This window comes from Ammodytes marinus, assembly GCF_949987685.1.
Source record: "Ammodytes marinus genome assembly, chromosome: 22".
NCBI lineage: Eukaryota > Metazoa > Chordata > Actinopteri > Uranoscopiformes > Ammodytidae > Ammodytes > Ammodytes marinus.
Window position 1 is genome coordinate 22,594,908 of NC_137226.1, and position 25,670 is coordinate 22,620,577.

The 25,670-nt window shown below is 41.3% G+C and overlaps 1 protein-coding gene across 1 annotated transcript in view; it reads right to left on the bottom strand.

Moving 5' to 3' along the window:
* Positions 1 to 4,486: 4,486 nt before the first annotated feature.
* tmem178bb (transmembrane protein 178Bb) overlaps positions 4,487 to 25,670 on the bottom strand; it is a gene marked incomplete at both ends in the record, with an annotated part of 133,896 nt that continues 112,712 nt past the window's right edge. The window contains one exon of the mRNA XM_080051387.1: positions 4,487 to 4,737. Within this exon, the coding sequence (XP_079907513.1) occupies positions 4,487 to 4,737 (251 nt within the window). The remainder of the gene's footprint in view (positions 4,738 to 25,670) is intronic.

A 25,670-nucleotide genomic window follows, 5' to 3' on the forward strand; every position in this document is an offset into this window, starting at 1 on the left:
TAGCTCATTTGCATATTAAAATTCATTTTCAAAGAAACTTGTAAGACAAAAAATTGTGTATCACAAACCATGCAAAGCACGATGCAGATGTGCTCATTGTCCAAACTGCCATTGCCTCTGCCAGAACAAAAGACACAGTCTCAGTAGGTGATGACACAGACTTGTTAGTACTCTTGTTGCAAGTCTGATCTGTGGCAAGTCTGATCTGTATGGGTTCACTTTGGTGGGCCTACACTGACCTGGTTTGATCTCTGTTTTATCTGTGTAATAAACAAAGAGTTTTCGGAATTAAGGCCAGAATAAAATGAATTCCCTGGTATAAGGGATAGGGTAATTAACACCTACAAAACTAATCCTGTATTGATGAAAGCCCCCCCCCCGCTACCGTTTATTAGCTCACGTTAGCTATCAATCTAAAGCCACAAATATCATCTTATCAAAGCAAACGCCCCCGCTAACGTTTATTAGCTCACGTTAGCTTTAAATCTAAAGCCACACATATTATCAAAGCAAACGGTCATGTTATACAACGTATGTTTAATTTCAGTAATTTGACAAGCGTATGACTAAGGTTTATCTTTGTACATTAGATTATTATTCATAGCCTTAAATTAGAAAATCATTAGAGATCGTTAACCTTAATACTTACCGAGATAGCGGGATAACCATAGCGCATGCGCATTTAAAAGACAACGTTTACAGGAAGTGCGTCATAATCGCGCATCTAGGACCCCGAGTCAATCTGGCAGCCCGAGTCGATCTGGTACCTACAACGGCTCAAGAGGCCACTTGTAGTGTAGATTTATTCATCACAAAATCAAGATGGTGTATTAGAATTAGAAACACAGGCCTTTGTCATCAGATGTTATGTTTTTATTACTTCAACTTCCCATAGTCAGGTCATTGCAGCAGAGTACAGAGTTGAACGTGGTGTCCCCTTTAGACTGCCTCCTTATTTTTCTGCCACATCTGCTTGGAATCTCCAGAAATTATTAAGGCAGAAGTTAGTTGGGTTAAATAGAATACTACATCTCTCCATCAGGTATTTCTGTTCATGAAAGTTTTTGTCTTTATCCAAAAGGCAGGGCTGCACTCTATGATAATACACCTTTTTTCGTTAGTGAATGTAAGGGCTCACTCACACTAGGATAATCTGTACTGTGCACAAGTACGTTTGCCTCCTACAATCTAGTACATCTGGCCAGTGTGAGTGTGCCATCCGCACTGTACACTTCCTAGGCCACAGCACACTTGGGAGAGGTGTACTCAGGCAATCCTGACGTCAATTTATTGGGGATGCACATCGTCGGTTAAACGTTTAAACGTCCGCTGCCTTAAGGCCAGGACACACCGGCCCGATAATCGCCGTCGTAGAGTCGGGAGGGCTCGGAGACACGAATCTGTTTGGTGTGTGCCGTGAAATCGGTCGACGTTGATGTTGTCGGGCTTCTTTTGAGCCGATTGAACATGGCGGCGGACAGTCTTTCAGTTGGAGCAATTTGATTTGTGGAGGGCTAGCGAATCAGTGAAGCCCGGAAGTGAGGCGGGTAGCACAAACAGCTAACAACAGTTAGCCATCGTTTTAATTTGTTTGTTTGTTTCGTTCAGCGAGTACTCACATGCTTCAACCCTTGTTGACTGCTCGACACCATGCTCGACACTCTCTGCTAAAAATGGTGCTCTTTATGGTCCATAAATATAAATACGTATTTCTATCTATGTTTATGGTTTAGAGAGCCGTCCCATCATTTCCGGCTTCCGTATTTTTTCGGGCCACAATACAGATTAGCGTCGCCGCCTGCTGTTATGGAGCCATTACGTCCCGCGCAAGCGCAGAGCGTACGGAAAGGCAACAGTCGGTTTGGTGTGTTCTTTGCACTTTTTCGGCCGCGACGGGAAGACTGGAGCTCCCTGAATCGGCAGTCACCATTTTCGGGTAGTCGGACTGGTGTCTCCTGGCCTTTACTTGTCTGCACCATAAATATAGTCGGTCAGTACTTTATTGCCCATCGCTTGGACTTGAACATAAAGTGTGTGAGAATGAACGTGTAGCCTATAGCCCTAATAGGTGTGGGCTTATGAAAGTAGGAGAGAACGAGAGATAAAAAAAGTAGTATGAAGCAAAAAAGTTTTCTTGTCCGCTGCCTAAAGCCCTGCTGTGTTTACTCTCGTTCGTCAGACGTCAGCTGTTATTGTATAATGCTGCCTATAATTCTGCCTTTACGCGCTGCGGTGGAGACAAACCCAAAACAACAAACAGCTGGACTCGGCTGTCCGGCGATAAGAAACAGTAGCCTACACTAATGTTGAACAAGAAACTTTACAAAAGCACACTTAAAATACGATCTCTGCCCATTGTAAAAGCTCTGACATGATGTGTGTAAATCCATCCGGTACGTGTGTCTGATGGCGGGCCGTTATATTAATAATAAACAGCGCCACACATTACAACAGAGTTTTACATTAAAGGCTTGGTAATTGTCTAGAAGAATGTTAAGGCTGAAAGGCTCCATAAGCTTTAACACTGTGTTTGGTTTTCTTTCTCACAATTTTTTTAATAAACTATTCATCCCTACAGGTTATATGAGACCGTGACCCGATACGTCAACACACTACATTTGAAAAAAATTGCAGAAGGATTCTCGTTGGTCTAATGTGGAATTGGAATGTTTGCTGCAAATTTGGCAGGATGAAAATATTCAAAAACAATCGTCGGCTATAGCCTACATGTAGCCTATGCGCAGAGGGGGCGCAACTGTGCTTGGGTACAGTACAGGGAAACTTTGCCTAGTGTGAGTGCGCCCTCAAACAAACTCACACACACACACACACACACACACACACACACACACACACACACACACACACACACACACACCTCTATGACTAGAATGGAAAAAACAGCAGGATAGGTTCAATAAAGAAAAAAATACACATTGAAGGAGAGAGGCCTGCATGTAAAACATACTAAATGGCAGATGGGATCATCAGACAGAAGGGAATGCACCTACATGTTACACGAAAGTGGTCCAACATGTAAGTTCCTCTTGTCTGGAACATGCTGTACAATCATGTACAACATCGGAGGTCCTGGATCTACATGCTACCCTTGGTGTAAAGTAAAGTACACTGCAAGTGGACAGATAGCCACTAAGGATGATCCCAACAGGCAAGTCTCATGGCTTAATGTCTAGTCCATTCCTTTGTGAAATAGAGAAATACTTTATTCATCCAGGAAGGGAATGATCTCACAGGAAGCTCCAAGAGGCCCAGTCCTTTAACATCTTCAACAAATATTCACTTGAACTTTACTGAGTACTGTCTGTCTATTTGCTCTGTGCTTTTTCAGACTCCTCACTCTCAGTTCATTCATACTCTCTTCCCAGTCCTGGGGCCTCTACGAATAGTCAAATCTCCTATCCTTTAAGCCTCATTTACCATACCTTAACGTCATCGGGGTTAAGGAGAGATGAAAGGTGCTTCCTTTCAAACATAGGAAAAGACAGCACTGTTTAAAATGAATTTGACTCCACTTTTCCTAACCGACATCATGGGGGGAGTATTTTGTTTCAGTCAAGTTAAATCTTCCTCTCTTCTCTTCTCTCCGCATCTCTCGTTCGTATTCGTGTAGTATTCGTATTCGTAGTCGGTAAACTCCGTCTTGGCCTGTTGCTTTAAATATTGCTGCCGTAAAGGATTATGGGATATTACCCCTTTCCTTTCGTAAAGGTTGGTCAGGAGTAACCAATGCTAAAGGATTGTTAAAGGATGCATCGAGGCACCTTTCCTAAGCATTTTTAGAATTCGAACCACCTTTCCGCCAAGTACTTCCGGGTCATCTCGTTAGGAAAATAAATTCCCTATATGCAAAAAAGAGAATCCGTAGAGGCCCCAGCTTTCAATTAAATCAGCTGATTTTAGGCTTTTCTCTCTATTAGCTTTAACCTATCATATTAATCCCCACCTCTGGGAGCCAATCACCTTGCTCCTGGCAAAAGGTAAAAACCGTCCAGTCAGACACTTCTGACTTTTTGAGCACATTCAATAAAATGATTGTTCAGTCTTTAAACCTCTGTTTCATTAAGTCTCTCCAGATGGAAATACTGCTGACCACGTGACTTACCTGCAATCACTATAGACCAAGCAGTTCCCATGTTACACTCCTCTCTTTTTTTCAACCAGAAAAAAAACACACATTCCTTTGCAACATTTCTTCTTTGTAGTCCATTCAGTGTCTCCTCCCCAAAAACAATTCAACAACCTAATTTTTTTTTTTTTTTTTACATTTCTTAAGTTATTCAGTTTTTTTCATTTTTATTTTTCAAAAAAAAAGACACCAATCAAGACACCCATTTCTTTCTATTTCTTTTTACACGCACACACATTGAAAAAAATATGTAACTAGGAGATACTAGATAAATTGTTGGATGAAGACATGGCACAGTGTTTCTGTTTTCAATTTGCGGTCTTCTCATGGCTGCCAGTTTTAGCAGACAGTGCCGTTTTCCTGTCGGGCCTTGGGGCAGGTGGAGCGGGGTATGGGCTGGACTGAGGGAGCCAGGGTGCAGAAGAAGCCTGAGATGAGGGTGAGGCCCAACCCGCCCCAGGCACAGAACATGGACCAGCCGTAACCATGGCCAATGTCGTCAGGCAGGCCGTACAGGTAGCGCGGGTAACGGGAAAGCTCAAAGTTGATGCCAGCAACGCAGGTACAGAGGGAAATTATGCAGAAGGTTCCTGAAACAACAGAGCAAGAAACAGAAGAAATTTACATTAAACATATTTATGTAACAGAGCAATCAAAATCCAAATCAGTGTGACAACTCTGCTTTGTCACATTTTGTCAACATCCACACGTTTCTTTCAAAATATGTTTATGTCCTGTACATTTTTATTTTTCCAAACATTTATCATTTTTATGGCTGTTTCAAGTAGCCAGACTTGCCACACACTTTCAGACAGTCTCTCGTTAAAGGTTTAGATGGTGTTGATGTGTGTTTCATTCTGTAGTTGTGATTGGATTTCAGCCGCAAAAAAACTTTCAAGCTGATCTACTAACATTTGCTCACTTTGCTAACATGTGCTGTCCATTTAATATGTTTGCCTTAATGCATTATGGAAATCAGGCGTTACTTCCAGATTGTGCAAAATATGAGAGGAGCATATGCAAAAAGGTTTATTTAGCACACACACCAGGCCCGGTTCTAGAAAGTCAGGCTTGGGTGGGGCTGTAGAAATTTTAGGTGGGCACACTTTTCAGGGAGGCCGAAGATGCGAGCGCGCGCAGACACAGAGACACAGACACACTTTTTTGTCTGCTTTTTGGCACATTTACTGTCAATTGTGTAGAACACAATATGCAAATAAACTTTGAGTGTTGCTGTGTGGGAGATTTGATTCTTGCATGTTTTTTTTCCAAAATGTTTATGAATAACATATAATATACATTATATACAACATAATGTATCTATTTTTCTTAATCGCAGTATTAACTGCAAGCAGCCTGAGCTGATTGCAGAGAAAGCTTTGGGACTGGGCAACCTGGATGGTGGTAGTCCAGAGCTATATACTATACACACTACTTTCCAGTATTGCCTCTGATGTCCAGCTGGGTGAAAATAGTAGCAAGCCGAGGTCACGACCCTGCTAGGGGGGTCCGGGGTTATGCCCCCCCGGGAGATTTTTTTACCTTTTTAAAGTGAAATGCATGAATCTGGTGCACTTTGAGAGGAAGATTAAGAGGCTAAATCTGAAGAATTTTGTGTGAACAAATAATTTGGAGACACTGGGTCGGATGAATTAGAAGCTATTGAAGAAAGACACATGGATTTTCCATAGAAATATACATTTGAAATAAAACATTATGCAGGGTCCTCTGGGATGGGCTTGGCGCTCTTTTTCTTTTACAGGACATATTTTTCTGTAATATAATGAATTAATTTAAATGCAGTGAGAGGAACGAAGCAGAATAACTGTTGTCCAGTTATCTTTTTTTCCACAGACGAGGCTGAAATAGACTACAGTATACACAGTGCATGGGCAACTGAGGGCAGCCCCATTTCCAAATGTTTTTAAATTAACTCAATACACACTGTGCATGCCATGGACTTGAACGTGACGTGATCAGTTAACCTCGGATTACCTCCCAGATGAACTGATTCAATTACACTCAACAAAAATATAAACGCAACACTTTTGTTTTTGCTCCCATTTTTCATGAGATGGACTTAAAGATCTAAAATTCATTCCAGATACACAATTGTACCATTTCTCTCAAACATTGTTCACAAATCTGTCTAAATGTGTGATAGTGAGCACTTCTGCTTTGCTGAGATAATCCATCCCACCAGGTGTGCCACATCAAGATGCTGATCTGACATCATGATTAGCGCACAGGTGTGCCTTAGACTGTCCACAATAAAAGGCCACACTGAAATGTGCATTTTTTTGCTTTATTGGGGGTCTGGGGACTCATAACCAGTCAGTATCTGGTGTGACCACCATTTGCCTCATGCAGTGCAACACATCTTCTTCGCATAGAGTTTATCAGATTGTCAATTGTGGCCTGTGGAATGTTGGTCCACTCCTCTTCAATGGATGTGCGAAGTTGCTGGAGACGGCTTATGGTGGAGAAATGAACATTCAATGCACGAGCAACAGATCTGGTTGACATTCCTGCTGTCAGCATGCCAATTGCACGCTCCCTCAATGCTTGTGGCATCTGTGGCATTTTGCTGTGAGACAAAACTGCACATTTCAGGGTGGCCTTTTATTGTGGACAGTCTAAGGCACACCTGTGCACTAATCATGATGTCAGATCAGCATCTTGATGTGGCACACCTGTGAGGTGGGATGGATTATCTCAGCAAAGCAGAAGTGCTCACTATCACACATTTAGACAGATTTGTGAACAATGTTTGAGAGAAATGGTACAATTGTGTACCTGGAATGAATTTTAGATCTTTAAGTCCATCTCATGAAAAATGGGAGCAAAAACAAAAGTGTTGCGTTTATATTTTTGTTGAGTGTATTAAGCTATTAACTATCTACCAAAACATTGTATTCCTTTAATTGTATGATAATTTACATTTACATAATATGATGTTGATATCAAACACACAAACTAAAAAAATAAATAAATAAAAAAAATAAATTGGGGGGCCCCCCTGGCAGTCGGGACCTTAAGCAACCGCTCATTTCGCTGATGCCTCGGGCCGGCTCTGCTGACCAGTGACCACTATAAGCGGGTGGGTAACTTGGAGGCAAGCTATCCTGCCCACCCAATAATACAATTAGAAGCAATGCATGGTAATGGTATATTCTTTAGTATTAATTAATTGTCTGAATTTTATTTGACATTTTCTTGGACAGCGAATGAACAGGTCCGTCTGATAGTGGGTCTGGACTTCCACCCTTGCCCCTGGCTACCGCCGGCCCTGACACACACTGTGATTTGCTGTTGTGATTGCGTCTTTATTTAATACGTTTGAAAAGCAGTTGTTAAACTGTTGCGCACTGACGGCTGGTGAGGAGGACACATGAAAGCAGCGGATAAAGGCTTCTTTTGGTTCGTGTTATGTTTGGATTGACAAACACAAATAATCCAGACATAACGCCCATCCAGCAATGACATTGTGGAGCTTTTGGATGAGTTAAGGGCTTATGTGTAGCCACTACTTTCACAAGAAACAGTCACAATACCTGCTGGGACAAAGGGCATTTCCTCGCGTCTGGGTCGTTCCAGCCCAGTGAGCGCACTGTAACTATTTCTGTTGACGTCTCCAACAGTTTGTCTACTGTCCCGACTCGCGAGTCCACGCATGAGCAGGTGCGCAGTCGGGTCCCACATAACGAAGCCAAACGGGGCTTTGACGCAGTTGCTGTTTCAAACAGGAGCAACTTGTGCAACCTGTTTTATTTGCAGAGGCTTTTTTTTATAAGATATTTGATTTTTGTTCTTCTAATGTCCTGCCATATTCTCTTCATTTCATCAGTCCTTATTGTTTTACCCATAGCATCTATTTTCTCACAGATACTCTCCTTATGCGTTTCTTCGAGTAATACTATTACTATATGCACTCACCAGCACGTGCACACCACTGCCGCTGCAGTCTCTTATCTCCTAACTCACGGTAGGCCTCATGACATACAGTAATCTCATAAATTTGTTTATATATTGCTATGCTCAGAGCTGAGTGATTGTTGAACATAGCTAACGATTTTGGAGATGTCTCATGCTCAAAGATAGCTACCCCGCTTTCAAAACTTTGACCTCGGCTGTTTGTGTTGCTTTTGGGGACTTTAGAGATGTAATTTGCAAGTTCCCATCCCGTAGGAGGAACTCTGTCGATGAATATAATAATGATATGCCAAAGCTGCTATATTGATTTGAAGGGTGAACCAGACCGGTCGTTGAAATAGCTTTTCAGACCATTCACAGGGCATCAAGCCCTCGCTTAATATGCGGCTCATTGCCTGAATCTGTGCTAAACCCCTAGCTGTAGGTCACGCTGCATAGTCTATTACCCATTGTGTTTAAATTTCAACGAGTAAATGCAAATAATGTGCAAATACTAGCTGGAAATCTAGACCCAGATCTTGGAACGATGTAGGGGGTTGGCAATGAGCATAGAACTTCCAACCAAGGGAAGGCACCAATGCATGCATTTCAAATACCACTGCATGCAATGAACAAGTGACAAGAGGGTTACTGGTTAATTTAACTTTGGCTTATACAATATATATAAATACATATTCTTGCTAATTAAATATTTGAATGCCATCTTCTTAAATTTTTTGAAGGAAAGCTAAGTCCAATCGATAAGTGTCGAGACCAAAGCCGTTTCAAACTACACATCAGCAGTCATCTTTGTTGTTGGTAACTATCACGATTTCGACTACGCAGCGCTGTCGTCAGCTGCTCGATCAAATCAGATAGTACCATTTTGATCCAATAGCCTAATGCTGGGCTTACACTACACGACTTTTCACGCGATTTGACAGTCGCAGACAATCTTCCAATGTCGGACTGAAATCACTGGAGTCGTGCTGGAGTTGTGGCGCGCGCACGTGATCTCAGTCGTTTGGTGTATGGTGGTCTTCCGACCCGATTTCAGCCAGTCTTCTTCCCGTCTTGACGTTCCGACATTATCAAACATGTTTGATATTATCGCTAGTCTTAGGGGGTTGGCTCAAGCGAAATAACGTAAACACTGTCACACTCTCGCATGCACCAAGCACGAAGCAGAAGGAGCGGCATTAGTCGCGACCTGTGTCCACCTGGTGAGGCACTTATTTCGGATACTTTTTCATAGAAGCCTCGGTGGAGAACCAGGCTGACAGTCGCGCAACCTGAACACTCTACCGTCAAATACAGAGTTAGGAGTTAAAGTTATTGGGGTATGAGATCAGCAAATAAAGCTGGTCAAATAACTAAAGGAAGTCCCCCGCTCGGAATATTGAATTAACTTGTTTTTAATTAAATAATCACAATCGCGTTTGCGGAAATTATATTAATCTCAAAAGGAATCTAGTTGTAGTCTTGCAATATGAGACCCTTGTCTTTTCAAAATCTCACTCTGTGACTGAAAACTAATGACTAGTTGTCTTCAGGTGTGAGTTGATTGTCTTTTGATGTATGAGGGTTTCAGTCTTCAGTCTTTTCAAAGTATTTTAAAAGTCCTCTAGTGTAAACCCAGCATAAGCTGCGGAACAAGTATAATTTTCTATTTACAGGGCAGATTTGAGATTTGATTCGGCGTAGATCTGCGATCTGCTGCCTCTCCCCCACTGTGAGGGTCACCCAGTAACTCGACTAAATCCGACTGATTGCATCTTTGCTCCAAAATGGTGGAACAAGCTCCCCATTGACATCAGATCATCTTCCACCGCAGGCTTAAAACACATATCTTTTAACTGCACCCTAGTGCTTGCGTGATTCTTGCTGTTCTGAGTTTATACCTTCATGGTTGAATGCACTTATTGGAAGTCGCCTGGATAAAAGCGTCAGCTAAATAAAATAATGTAATTGATTCCCAGGATATGCAAATACCATAATTGTAATGCATGCATGCTTGCAGCTAGTGCAGGGACGGCCTTTCCAAGTCTGCTGCCCGAGACAAGCCCGCCTTACGAAATTTGAAAATTAAATAAATGCATATATCAAATATACAGTATACAGGCTATAGCATTAAGCCATTGACTCTGTCAATGTTCCTGAACTGGGAATGTGCTGGAAGCATCCCATTTGCTGTTTGTCAGTTGTGCTTTGATCACAGGACTGGTGTCATAATTATTAAGCCAGAAGCATCTATCTTATTTCATCTGCACCCTTTTCCCTGTGCTGTTTCTCCATTGATGATGGTTTTTCTAGTGGTGACGAGGTCACAACATGCACAGTATCTTTTAAACCTTCACAGTTCACACTAGCTGATCAACCTCACTATTTTGCTTTACCAATAACCTGATTGGAATAAGGAAGGAACATCATTTTAACTGCTGAATCTAACTCCGTTTTCTGACTTCTGTCCTATGATTCGATATTGGTGAGGCCAACCTCAAGCCAGCATTGTGAATTTCTTCATTACGGAGGAGAAACCTGTGTCCAGAGCCTGGAGCCTGGTTGCCTCCCGTCTTCCCCTCCTCTGCCCTACCGTGGGCTCCAGCCAGTAGCTCCTGCTCAAAGCTTTGGGCTGTGGGTCTTCGTCTGCCTATAAGCATCACCTCCGGTCCGGGCCTCAAGTATAATTCACAACCAAAACCATCTGTGGGTGCCATTACAGTGGAGGAAATAAGTATTTGATCCCTCACTGATTTTGTAAGTTTGCCCACTTACAAAGAAATGAGCGGTCTATAATTTTAATGCTAGGTTTATTTTAACAGTGATAGACAGAATATCAAAAAGAAAATCCAGAAAATTAAAAAACATATTTAAATTAGTTTGCATTTCATTGAGTGAAATAAGTATTTGATCCCCTACCATCCATAAAGAATTCTGGCTCCCACAGATTAGTCCTAGTGCTTTAAAAAAGTATTCCTAATCTCAACTAGTTTCCTGTATAAAACACACCTGTCTCAACTTGTTACCTGTATAAAATACACCTGTCAAATGGGAGTTCATCTAATTCGTAAATTATGGAAACAACAAATGGTGTTGCACAACAAGCATGTATAATCATAATTCAACTCCCTGATTTGAACACGATTAAGGCTACAAAAAACAGACGTTTAAAACAAACGATAAGCGCTATGTGCTCCTATCGCCAGATGGAAGCCTCGAGAAAAAGCATCCGTGTAAACTTGTCCTTATTAGTACAGCGGATAAGCTCACATTTGAATAACAATTGTGCACTTTTTGAGAAAAGCATGAAATTTCTAACATAGTTAGTACATGCCATAAGGTGTATTTTAAGATGTGGAGGGAAGTCAGATTTTGCCTGTGACGGCCGTGAGACGCCAAATCCAAGATGGCCGACATTCCGCTGGGTATAATGTTCAAACTCTCATAATTTTGGAACCATACAATGTAATAAAATATATAAGATGTCATTTCCAACTAAAGTGGACATGCCCAATCATTTGGTGACACTTTTGAGATCACCAGTGTTTGAGGAAACATATTTAGGTCAAGGTCAAGGTAAGAATTAACCAATTTTGTCCGTAAATGCAAACTTTTGCCAGGTGGTGGCGCTACAGCAAATCTCTTAGGGTTACCAAAATCAACGTGGTTGGTCCCGTACATGTCATGAAGCTTCACAGAAAATGTGACATGATTCCCATTAAAACTGTTTGAGTTATCAAGGTCACAAGGACAGCCCACGTTATCGATGATCTGCCTTTCAGTTTGGAACCTTTAATTTAAATTGCTACACTGGTTGAGATATATAATAGGGAAATCATTTCCTTGCCCTTTTAAGAAATGATAATGATAAGTGAACAACCATGGTCTAATACTTCATAAAAATTATTGAAGAAAAAAATCTTACTGTTATGCCCTAATCTTGGGGTTGGAGGACACAACCTAAAATAAGTTATTTCCACAAATTAAGAAGCAAACAGAGATGTACGTATAAAAGTATTTACTTTACAAAACAGTGAACAGCTAAATTAAGCTCTGCTGATTCACCACTTCTACTTATACTAAGCTACTGTTTAGCAGGACAGCTAACAGTCTCCAGAACAGTAGCACAGTGCAGTGCACTTGAGTCCAGCTTTGGCACACTGGCATCGTCCAGTGCATCCTTTCTCACACCGACAGCAGATTAATTCATGGCATGACTTTGATGCTTCAGGAAGGGTGGTCCAAAGCGGCTCCCATCCAGTGGTTTCCTTTGTCCAGCCCCAGTCAGATGGGTCTGGCATCTCTGGATTCAGGACCAATGCCTGGTTCCAACAGTTAGCCTGGTAGCATGCGCGTTTAATGTGCTGCTTTAGTTCAAGGTGTTTCATTGATTTTTGACTAGCCTCATTTTGCATACTGAGTAATTCGGTGAAAGCATCATTCACCTCGGGGAAAGATTTCCATGTTTCCCAGGCCGTTTTCTTCCCTCTACCTGCAAAAGCGGATACAGTGTCACATCCGGTGAAAGCGTGGAATACTGGAAGAGTCAGACACTGGGTTGGATTCATTGTGTTGACAATTTCATGAACGGCTATGTAGCGAAAGCTTGATCCAACCCCGAAGGCCACCCACAGCTCATCAGGAGCTATCTTTCTGAATGAAGCCACAGCCAGTACCACAACGTCAGTATCTACTGTGCGTATGGTCACCTTCTGACACCCCTTTTGAACAGCATCTGCCACATGCAGAAGTAGGCGAGTGTCGGCCTCCTCTTGTGAACATGGGGCTAAGTAGGCAGAGTCTGACTCAGCAGGAGAGCAGAGGACCCCACTTCCGTCTGTCGCATATAGTTCCTTGCCTTCTGCTAGAGGAAGGTTGATCACTTCATGTGTGAGGAATGTGAACAATTCATTGTTGTTCTCATCACATCGAAGGAAGTCCCTCCAGTTCTTTGGCATGACAGTAGAAGGAGCCACCCTTTTCCTTGTGCCCTTTCCCCTCTTCTGTCTGGTTGAGGCTTTCAGGCTGGCCGGTAGGTATACATCCCAGACGAGGTCGATGCGACTGCTTTTTACCAGATGAGCAGAGATGTATGGTGCAAATATTCTTTCTCCATATTCTTTAAATGTCCTTGATGTTCCAGGATTTAACATTTGAACCACAACTGCACCATCGAAAATTGTTGCATCTGCCACAGGCACACATTTATTTTGAAGCAGGTCTGATTCCAGGCAGCAAAGTAAATCGGCTTTAACCCCAATGCGGAGTTTTCCTCCAGTTGACAGAGCTGGTGGGGCTGCCTGGTTTTCATGGGAGAAGAATTTTTTGAGATGTACAGCCGAGAAAAAAGACCACAATCACTTTTTAGAGCTGCAAGTTGTGCCTTCTGTTTTGACATCATTTTGACTGGTGGCCTACTGAACAGTGGCAGTTTGTTCTTCGGAATTGTTTGTGTGACCAGTGTTGTACGCTGTTCTAGCCTATCTGTCACAAACTTTGTGTACTGCTCCTCACCAAGGGTCTCAATCCTTCTCACAGTTTCAGCTACTTGGGGGTCCATGATGTCCCTTGTGTCAATGACTAGTAGGTCTTGGCTCTGTTCTAAGAATGGATTCCCCATCTCTTCCAGCACATTCACGAGTGCCTTAACTTCCTTCAAGAAGGCAGCTTGTACTCCGGGTGTATGATCATGGTGATGGTGTCCAGTGCCACTAGCACCATGTTGCTGCTTTACTGTTTGCTGCTCAAATTCTGATGTGATCCTGGCGATTTCTGGCCCGGCTACCATCCAGCGTCGGAGTGCTCCTGGATTGCCAGTCAGTCCAATAGCCCCACCAGAACCTTTCACCTTTGCATTTTTCTGCTCGTGACACTGGTCAAGTGCCATGCCAGAGAATTGGTTGCAGGTTTTGTGCACTACGAAATTTCCAGATGTGAATTCTGCTAGGACATCAGGATGTTTTTTGGCAAGAGTTATCATGTCACGGATGTGTACAGAAAGCCATCTAGAGTAGTGTGTGTGATCGAGGGAGAACATCCAGGGCATGATCTGTGTAAGGGACTCCACATACAGCTGGAAGTTACCTTCTCGAAGTGATCTGATGTAACGCAGCATGAGAAGCTCCAACGACAGGGTCTTAAGCCAGTAGTCAAAGTGAACAGTGGTCTTTGCTCGCTGTATGCACCACTCCTCAAAAGGCAGACTATCAGATTGTATTTCATCAATATCATCAGATGTGCATTCTTTGGTGTAGGCTTGTTGTAAAAGTGTATACAGGCTTGCAGCTGTGACCTGGTGTGCATGGCGGGTCTTGGTGACATGGCTGACATTTATAAAGGACTTTGATGTTCCCGAACTTGCAATACCAGCCTGTACCAATGCATTTGTCCAGCCACTGTCTTCTAGCCAGTCTCCCAGCAACTTCAAAGTGGCCATCTCAATGTGTAGACCACCAAACATGATCACAAAGTGATCCTCTCCGTGAGTGGCTGGCCAGGTCCACTGAATTTCCTTAGCAAGTGCATACAGAGGTTGATCAGCAGCAAGGACAGGAATCTGACCAGGGTTCACATTCTGAACTGCCGCTCTTACAATGTCCATTGAGTGACGCACCATTGCCACTGAGAGTGCGTTATCAAGAAACAGAGGAAGTAGTGAGTTGATTGCTGCAGGTGGACTGACTGCTTGGTGTGTGTCAGCGTGATAAGCAGACCAGGATATCATGCCATCCATGGTAGAGTTTTCAACAGCTGTTTTGACTTTGTTGAGCCATACATAGTCATCTTCTTTGGCAGCTGCAGTAACCAGGAGGTCAGACGGTCTCACAGGACCTTGTACATTAGGGGCATTGAAGTCTTTTGTCTTGAAGGCAGCTTGTGGCACAAATGTGTAGGCTGATGGCAGAGGTGTCACTGATTTTGTGGAAGAGCCACCCTGATGAATCACTAATACACCACGATCAGTTCCTCCATTTGTGTGTGATGGATGCTGCATTAGTGAGATTCCAGTGCCATGGAAAGAATCTTTGGCTGTTGCAGAACTTGGATTGTGATCAATGTTGTCCACTGCTGCTGTTGTGAAAAGTCCATTACGCAACTTGGGTGGGCACACTACATCTTCCAACTTAAAGCGCTGGCATACACCATTTGCAATGTCTGATGATCATCGATAACGTGGGCTGTTCTTGTGACCTTGATAACTCAAACAGTTTTTATGGGAATCATGTCACATTTTCTGTGAAGCTTCATGACATGTACAGGACCAACCACGTTGATTTTGGTAACCCTAAGAGATTTGCTGTAGCGCCACCACCTGGCAAAAGTTCGCATTTACGGACAAAATTTGGTAAATTCTTACCTTGACCTTGACCTAAATATGTTTCCTCAAACACTGGTGATCTCAAAAGTGTCACCAAATGATTGGGCATGTCCACTTTAGTTGGAAATGACATCTTATATGTTTTATTACATTGTATGGTTCCAAAATTATGAGAGTTTAAACATTATACCCAGCGGAATGTCGGCCATCTTGGATTTGGCGACTCACGGCCGTCACGGCCAAAATCTGACTTCCCTCCACATCTTAAAATACACCTTATGGCATGTACTAACTATGTTAGAAATTTCATGCTTTTCTCAAAAAGTGCACAATTGTTATGCTTATCCGCTGTACTATATCGCCTTATTATTTATGAGAATAAATTCCATAACATGCACATTTTGTTTAATAATTACAGAACATGGTTTTATTTGCAAATATATATTCATATGAATTTATGATAGACTACTAGTTTTCTTTATTTCCCCCGCACTGCATAGAGAATCTATGAAACAGGTGTTTGTGTATTAATTGTAAGAATGGCTTTTGAGAATTCTTAATATGATTAGGCCTAATCAGAGCAAACCCAAGAACCGGATCTAAAGAGAGCGAAAAATTATTCCAATGTGCTCATTGAAATAGCAGTGGCAGGACCAGCTTAAACTAGTTTTTAGTCACAAGAGAGTGATAATTATGTTGTTTTATCTTCAGTCCATAATTAAAAATGGCACTGTTGTGTTTTTAATTTTTTTTAATGTTGCACTGAGAAACAACAATGATATACACTTCAAGGAAGAGAGAGTAGAAAATATATATTTTACATTTACTTGTCCAACCTAACTGTCTTGTTTCACCATTTCAGTAATCCATTTTCTCCCAAGCGACCTGGAGCTTCTGATATTCTGGTCCACAACGAAATTATATATTTTTTTCTTACCATATAGCATTTTATGAGAACTGATGTTATACATAATGTTTGCTCAGTATCATAACTAGTGGTACTGGGTGTTATGGTAAACTTTACTGAGCTTTTTGAATGTCAATTTATGGACGATATGTGGTTAAGAAATAGCCGAAATGACACCTACCGTACTTTCCGTACTATATGCCGCACTGGCAGTGGTGTAGTGGTGCCTGGAGAAGTGGGTATACTCTAAGTTGTACTGCGCGCGCATCCGCTTTTGCCGGTCCTATATTTCCCATAATTGTGCTGCCTCACACAGCCACTCGCGAGTAGTGGTCCAACACAGGCCTAATGCATGAATATAAGATATAGAGAGCGTAGCTGGCAGAACGGCTATATGTTTAGCCTCAGTGTCCGCTCCATTTACAGCCATTAGTGCGAGTGGGGTGGGGGGGGGGCGTTCACTGTCCTGACAGCTGACTGCCGCTACGGTCTGCCGGACCATCACTGTTCGCACAGTAGGCTAAATAGGGAGACTGAGGTGGGGACCCTGGACCTTCTAGGGGGGTCCGGGGAAATGCTCCCCCGGAAGAAAAAAATGCAACCTTTTAAGGTAAAATTCATCAATCTGGTGCACTTTGAGAAGAAAACTGCATGCAACCAGGCCCAGGTGCCCAAGGGCTCAGGGGGGCCCTAAGCCAGAGCTACTGATAGTAACTTTACATGTCGCATTGTCAAAGAGCTCAGTCACTCATGTCAATAACAGCCTAGGGTCCAAAAAGGAATAGGAAATAAATCATCATGGCCCCTAGCAGGTGAAAAATAGAAAAGCAAGTGCAAAACAAAAGCATTATTAGATATGTCTTATGGGCTTCATAAGGGGTCTCTAAGGCCCCCACACACATACAGGAATAAGCTTTATATGTGTAAATTCTATACTGTTCATAAAAAGTAGCTTTCCACCCTGTATCTGTTGCAATGGGCCCCTCCATAACATGGGTCTGCAGACCAATCTACTGAAATGTTTTTACAGTTGCAGAGTAAAGAGTGCTGCCTGTTTAAGAAAAATAATGTTCCTTCTGCAGCTCAAGATTTGATTTAAATCTAAATTTCCTCTGAAAGTGCATCAGATTGATGCATTTTACTATAAATCTCATAATCCGTCTATGAACCAACTGGTTTCCACAATCTTTTATATTTTTGCGGGGAGCATGCACAAGCATTTTTATACAAAAAAAAATGTGGGGGGCCCCCCACAGGGTCTTGAAACGGGCCCCGAGATCGTTAAGACCGCCCCTGCACGCTTGTCGTGCCGCCTGACGAAACGCTGCGCCTTCTCTCTGCCCGCTCGCCTCTCTATTGAGAATGCATTAGTGGGCGAAACAAACGCCTCGGCCCGTGTGAAACGGACATAACTACTGAACGAAGGAAATCAAATGAGGTTCTGGCATTTTCCCCAAAAACGGGACAAATTGTGTCCCGGGAGAGATTTTTCTTTTCCCGGGACAGCTGGTGAAAAAAAGAGAACAATTTCGGGAAAAACGGGATGGGTGGCAACAAGTACACACACATTGACAAGAGTGGAAACGAATGGAGGCGGACCGCATTCGCGGCCGTCAAAAGTGGGTATACGCAATGTCGCCTGAAAAATAAGTGGGTATACGCCGTATACCTGCGTATACCCCCCACTACACCACTGCGCACTGGACAATAAGCCGCAGGTGTTATAATGTTTAATTACCAGATGTAAGAGTTCGTGCACAGAGGGGATTGTCGGGAAAGAGATGGCTGCTTGAGGAAGCTCCCAAATTTCAACAAACAAGTTGCATATTTGCATAACGTACGTAAGTGTTACCATTTTGTGCAATAGTAGCTATTAGGGATGGGCACGAGTGTTTTCGCTACTCGTGTGATCGCTTGCATTCCTCGAGGATCAATCGATTCCTCGTTAAACTTTTTTCTATTTTTAGGACGCAACGCATCTGTCTACAGAACAACGGTTGACCGCAATAAAGCGCTCAATGCTTATGTCAAACAGTCACAGTTGCCATATGATATTAAGGATTTATTTTCCACAAGTTTAAAACACATTTTCCTAACTGAAAGTAATTAAATAAGCGGGCCACAATTTAAACCGATCGAGTAGGTCTGCGGTGGAGAGAGAAAAAAGAGAGAGAAAAAAAGCATGGGCTGTAGTTGGCTAACATTCAAAATAGACATTTAAAATAAGAAGGGCAGCAAATACAATAAAATTATTGTCCTACAATTTAAACACATAGATAGGCTAAATAACTCACCAAAGCAGTAGAAGTAGTAGGCTAGTATATCCAACCGCGTAATGCTCACTCCTGTCCGTGACTAATTACCGCGACTAATTCCTCGTTAACGGAACGTTACACCGTCGGCTTTTGAATCTCAATCCTATATTCCATAATAAAGGCTTCTTAAATGTTGTTTGCTCGAATGTGCCCGAAGTCAGCCTGGCTTCTTTACGTGACTTTCCAAGTTTTCCAGCACCGCATTCAGCTCCGCGGTGCTGTGGAGACCACACACTGGCTGCGCTGCACGGAGGTGGCAGTTATTTGCGGTTTCTGTTTGACACAACGCTTAGTTTATTTAACTTGGATCAAAATATTTAATTTTGTTAAACTTTATATCCGTTTTGTGCCGTTTTGTACACGTATATAACATTTTAAAATAGGGGCGGCCCGCCGGCCGGCCTAAAGGCTACAAACACTAAAAAAAACAAAAAACGATTTTCCTCATCCACCAATCGAGATCATTTGAAACGAGGAGTACTCGAGTATTCGATTACTAACGCCCATCCCCAGTAGCTACAGAATATATACTGTGCTGTCTAATAACATGGTCGAAAAACGGGGGAAAAGTCGCGGCTTGTAGGCCGAAAAGTACGGTAAATAAATAAATGTATTAGTTTTATTGTCTTTTTTTGAGGTATTGATGGTACTTGCTGTGTACCTACTCGTTGTGTAACTACTGGAAAAAGTTCAATTTACTTCAAATAAATGTGCTTTCCTGCTCAGATATTCTGCCTATATTTTTTAACTTTACTTTGGTCCAGTGTTACTCGTCAGTTGAGCAAATTTTGTACTGTTACTAGTTCGCAGAGTGTCTACTGTTCTCAACTGTTTTCATTTTAATTTGACAGTCCTAAGACCTTTCTACTAATGCTTAGTTGAATATCGACTGATAGTTTGTTGAGAATCAACTATTTTCTCTGTTTTGCTCTGTTAATAGTTTGCAGACACTAAACTGTTTTCACTTTAATTTGACAGTCCTAAGACCTCTCTACTAATGCTTAGTTGAATATCGACTGATAGTTTGTTGAGAATCAACTATTTTCTCTGTTTTGCTCTGTTAATAGTGTGTAGACACTAAACAGTTTTCACTTTAATTTGACAGTCATAAGACATCTCTACTAATGCTTAGTTGAACATCGACTGATAGTTTGTTGAGAATCAACAGACAGTCAACTATTTTCTCTGTTTTGCTCTGTTAATAGTGTGTAGACACTAAACTGTTTTCACTTTAATTTGACAGTCCTAAGACCTCTCTACTAATGCTTAGTTGAACATCGACTGATAGTTTGTTGAGAATCAACTGATAGTCAACTTTTTCTCTGTTTTGCTCTGTTAATAGTGTGTAGACTAGGGGTGTCCAAACTTTTTTCACTGAGGGCCACATACAGAAAAATCTACAAAGGGCCGGGCCACTTTGCAAAAATAACACATTTATCAGGACATGTAGCTGCTCTGATGTTTAGTTTCATAGTGTCTTCGTAAATTGTAATCCTTCTTAACGACAACACTTTCCTTGCAAATTAAACAGAGACATTTCCCCTCAGAGCCTTCATGGGGCCCTAAGCAGAATTTGATTAGGTGGGGCCCTCTCCAATGTTCGGGCTGACCAAATCATTGACTATTGTTGAATGCCATTCAGACACCCAGTGTTTTCGGCTATTGCCTCCAATGTCCAGCTGGGGGAAAATAGTAGCCAGCCAAGATCCCGACCCTCCTAGGAGTTCCGGGGGTATGCCCCCCCGGGAGATTATTTTTTAACTTTTTAAAGTGAAATGCATGAATCTGGTGCACTTTGAGAGGAAAATTAAGAGGCTTATTCTGAAGAATTTAGTATGAAAAAAATATTTGGAGACACTGTCAGATGAATTAGAAGCTATTGAAGGATACATGGATTTTCAAAAAAATAAATAATTTTTTTTTAAATTAAAATATTTTTTTATTTTATATTTTTAAAATCGGCCGCGTGTAGACACTAAACTGTTTTCACTTTAATTTGATAGTCCTAAGACCTGTCTACTTATGCTTAGTTGAATATTGACTGATAGTTTGTCGACAGTCATATGACAATCAACAGATAGTCACCTACACAGGGTGCCTATTGATTGATAAAATATTCTCATCTTTATTTTACAATGAACATATATGATCAACAGAGGGTTAAATGTTCATTCATTATATGTGTTCCTTGTGAGTGGGGGGAAAGTTGATCAATATGAAAGGTAGGTTGAGTATTGGTTAATAGCAGCAGTTGATAGTCAACTTACTAGAAGTTGACACTCAACTGATAGTTGAATATTTGTAAAGAACATGTAGTAAAAATTATTATGTCTGTTGCGGACTGTTTTTGTAAAAAGAAATTAACAAAATAAAATGATCCTATAGTTAACTAACACTTAGTTGAATGCATGTTACATGTTTGTTGACAGTTCTGTTGAGTGTCAACTAACTCACTGTTGAATATCAACTAAACATCTACTAATTGTGCAACTTATAGTTAACTTATATTTAGTTGAATTGCATGTTTCTTATTTGTTGAACAAGCTTTGTTGAATATCAACTAATATCTACTAATAGTGCAAATTATAAACTTACTGTTAGTTGAATACATGTTACTTATCTGTTGTGATAGTTCTGTTGAATATCAACTCATTCACTGTTGACATGCAACTGCATATCTACTGATGGCTTGTTGAGTGTCAACAGTGGACTATCAAACTAAAGTGTTACCCATTTTTCACATATTTAAATTCAACTTTCAGGCCTGACATTGTAAGCCAACAAAATAATTGCACAATTGTATTCAATTGTTGTCTTTTTATCTGATAAACCTCTCTGTCTTGTCAGAGTTCTGCTCATGGTGCTAGGAGGACAGAACACCAAAAGAATCACCTGGAATATACTGCAGGGTTCGACATAACGTATAGCCCGATGGCCCGGGGCCAGTAAAATCATATGCAGGGGCGGGCCAGTGACTGGCCAATCACAGTTCAGTATCAATCTTTTTGTAGACTACATCATAGTTCATTGAAATGCGCGTTGAGAGTCGTAATGAAAGCAGTGTTTATTTAAGACTCAATATAATAAACCTAATATGAAATATAAAATATATTTTTTAATGAAAGGCCAGTGGACAAACGATGCGTGGGCGTTTTGACAGGCGGAGCAACAAGCGGGTGCACTCTCGCTCCGTTGGCAGAGCTGCCTACCGTCCGCCTGCGAGTCGACAAATCAATCGACTTACTTTGCCCCCTTTTTTTCTTCCCACAGCAGAGGTTGAGGTGCAGAAGATTATAACTGCGCTTTTCCTTTAGCTGCCGCCGTAATGTTACAGTATTTGCATCAAAGCCGCAATGGTAATACAAATGAGAGGCGTTATTTAAACGCTGTGAATGCGTCTCCGGTGATTGTGTCGGTTGTAGACAGAAACGAACGGAGGGACTCCGCTCACTGTACTGTTCCTATAGTCGCGCAGTTAGGCACTGTGTTTTCAGGCTCGAGACATTCAATCAGATCGCGGACGTCTTTCCCATCGATATCACTAACGGGGGGGAATATCCCCGGTTATTATTTTAGCCACAAACCACAGTTCTTCTGCGCGGCGGCTCACTGGCGAGATCACACGGTGAAAAGCGTTTAACTTATGCTGCATATTTTGCACTGCATTGTTTTTTTATCATAGTTTGAAATAATTGTCCCACACCGGACTCTTATGTGAAGCTGACACTTTATGGAGAAGTGACGCTCCTGCAGCGCGCTCTCCCAATAAAAAAACGGCATAACCCACTGATTTTCGGATTTCTATTCTATTTTTAAAGTCAACTTGAGCGTAAGTGGAAAACAGGTCATTCGGTCAACACATTCAAATCCCTAATGCATATAGAGAAAGTAATAAAAACAGCCACACCACAAAGAATGATCAGACCTTCATCTCTCTTTTTTTATGTTTGAACATGACTTCTGCAGGTGAACTATCCATTAAACTGCCCAAATTCAAGAATAAAAACAATCATCAAACTTTAAAATACTGGCCCACTCTTTCAACATACTTTCAATTGTAGGCTTCAAATTCAATATGTTTGCCTAGTTTTATATTATGTGTATGAGCAATATCAACATTTCATATAATTAACTAAAAGAAAAATAACCAAATCTAAAGGGAATATCTATACTGTTACAGTATAGATATTCCCTTTAGATTTGGTTATTTTTCTTTATTTTTCTAATACAGGTATTATAGTTATTGACACTAAATTATGAAGAAAAAAAAGTGTGTTCAGGGCCAGTGAAAATATACAAGGGGCCAGTAAAACTCGGATCCACTGGCCCGACGGGCCAGTAGGAAAAAAAAGTTATGTTGAACCCTGTACTGTCAAGGATTTTGCAGATGCAGTTGCAAGAAGTCTGTTGATCAGTAAGTATTGTAGAGCACAGTGGGGACATGGCTAGTAGTAAAGAACAAAACCGTTTTGTTTTTTGAAATTTGAAACAGTGCTGATACGGTGCCATGCCGTAATTCCAACGCCTCATTGTTCCGACGTCGCAATGGTCTGAAATATTTCCCATTAGATCGACATGCCACTATGCCAACGGTTCAATGTTACGAAAACGGAACGCATTGGTCCGAAGTGCCGTTTATCCGATTATTCAAAAAGGAGGCGCAATAGGCCGACGGTCCTATATTCCGACTATATACAGTACACAATCCCTGGAGTTTCTAACTCTCTCTCTTCTCTCACTCTCTCTCTCTCTCTTTCTCTCCTCTCTCACACTGAGCACCAAAATACGACCTATTGGCCTTCAACTCACATTCACAGTGCATATTGTAGAGAAACATGAAAATAATGCTCATTTTGACAAGGTGTTTCAGCACCATGGACAGAGAGCGGAGGACAACGCGCGCGGGAGCCCACACACACACACACAAACGAACACAAACAAACACAAACACACACACACACACAATAGGCTATGTAGACGGTATAAGGTGCTATAGCCTATAGGTTTGACTAAATCAATACCAGCGGAATTTAAGCACACTGCAAACACAGTCAAACAACACATATACGGCCACACACAGCTACTAAATATAAGAAATGTATTAGTTTTTAACTCACCATTTGACTTTACCTTTTCACAGGTAAAGTATTAATCCTGTGCTCTTCATAAATACACCTGCTTCTTTTATAGCCTAGGCAGACACCTGAGACATGCTGCTATCAATGGTGGATTTGAAAGAACCACCACATTATACAATTTATCATGATTTAACAGCAGCAGCTATTGCCATTTACATAGGCTAATTGGGGCAACTATGGGGGAAAAATGGATAACGAGACAAACTTGTGAATATTAAACCAAAAACACAAGACGATGTAGGCTAAGTTCCAGCAGTGCACTTCACAAAGCCAAGCCAGACTATTGCTGTGGGCTTGAACTGTTACAAGAGGTGAATTTATGAAGTGCACGGTATACAAGGATTAGCCTAATACTTTCCGCATAAAGAAGTTAAGTCAAATTAGTCAAATGGTGAGTAAAAAACAAATCAAATGTTTATATTTAGTAGCTGTGTGTGGGCCTGTGTTGTTTTAATGTGTTTGCAGTGTGCTTTACAAGCCTAAATAATTTTGCTGGTATTGATTTAGTCAAACTTATACCTTATACCGTCTACATAGCCTATTGTGTGTGTGTTTGTGTTTGTTTGTGTTCGTTTGTGTGTGTGTGTGTGGGCTTGCGCGTGCTGACCTCAGCTCTCTGTCCATGGTGCTGAAACACCGTTTCTCTACAACAGGGGTGTCCAAACTACGGCCCTAACTAATGTATCGTATCCACATATCTAAAACTAAACTAGCTCGTATGTTTCCCGATGTAGACCCGACCTGTGATAGCTGTAAGAGTGCACCGGCATCACTCTTTCACATGTACTGGCTATGTCCCACCTTGACTGGGTTCTGGTCATCAGTTTTTCAAACAATTTCTGAAGTACTTCAGCATCAAATCGAGCCGAACCCTTTCACTGCAATTTTTGGCATTGCTCCCAATTCAGGCTTGCCTAAGGTGAAGCTAAAGGTACTGGCCTTCACCTCTTTGCTTGCTCGTAGGGCTATCTTGCTCAAATGGAAAGATCCTGCTCCTCCCTCCCACTCACATTGGATTAGAGACATTATGTCATGTATGAATCTGGAGAAAATTTGTTGTACTGCCTATGGATCTGAGACTACATTTTATAGATTGTGGCGCCCCTTCCTGGACTATTATGAGAAACCGACCACAATGGTTGAGGAGTAGCTTCCCCCTCCCCTCTTTTTTTTTAATTATTATTTTTTTTATTTTATTTTTTTTTCATATTGGTTGTTTGTTTTTGTTTCTTGTTGTGTGTGTTTGTGTTTGTGTTTCGTTTGTGTTTTTTTTTTTTTTACGTTGTGTATTGCTTTGTGCATTGCTTTGTGTGTTGATTTCTTAATGCAGGACTGTTTGTGATTGGGTGGGATATGGGTGGGATATGTTCGGGAGGGAAAAAAAGGGGAAAAAATTAATAATCCATTGTATTGCAGCTGTTATCCAACAGCTGCAATACAATGGATTATTAATTTTTTCCCCAAAGTATCCACTTTGTGATTTAATAAAAAAACATAAAAAAAAATATAATGTAATATGGCCCTTTGAAAAAAAATATAAATAATTTTTTTGCAGGGGTGTCAAAACTGATTGATTGGCCCGTGGCACATTTTAAAAATATAATGTAATATGGCCCTTTTAATTTTTAAATAATTTAAATGCACTCATTATATTACAGAGAAATATGTCCCATAAAAAAAAAGAGCACAAAGCCCATCCCAGAGGACCCTGCATAATATTTTATTTTAGATTAATGTTATTATGGAAAATCCATGCGTCCTTCTCCAATAGCTTCTAATTCATCTGACACAGTGTCTCCATTTTTTTCATACAAAATTCTTCAGCTTTAGCCTCTTAATTTTCCTCTCAAAGTGCAGCAGATTCATAGCCTGGAAATCCAGACCCTGATATCTTGAACGATAGAGGGTCTGGCCACGATCATTAGTAATTTCC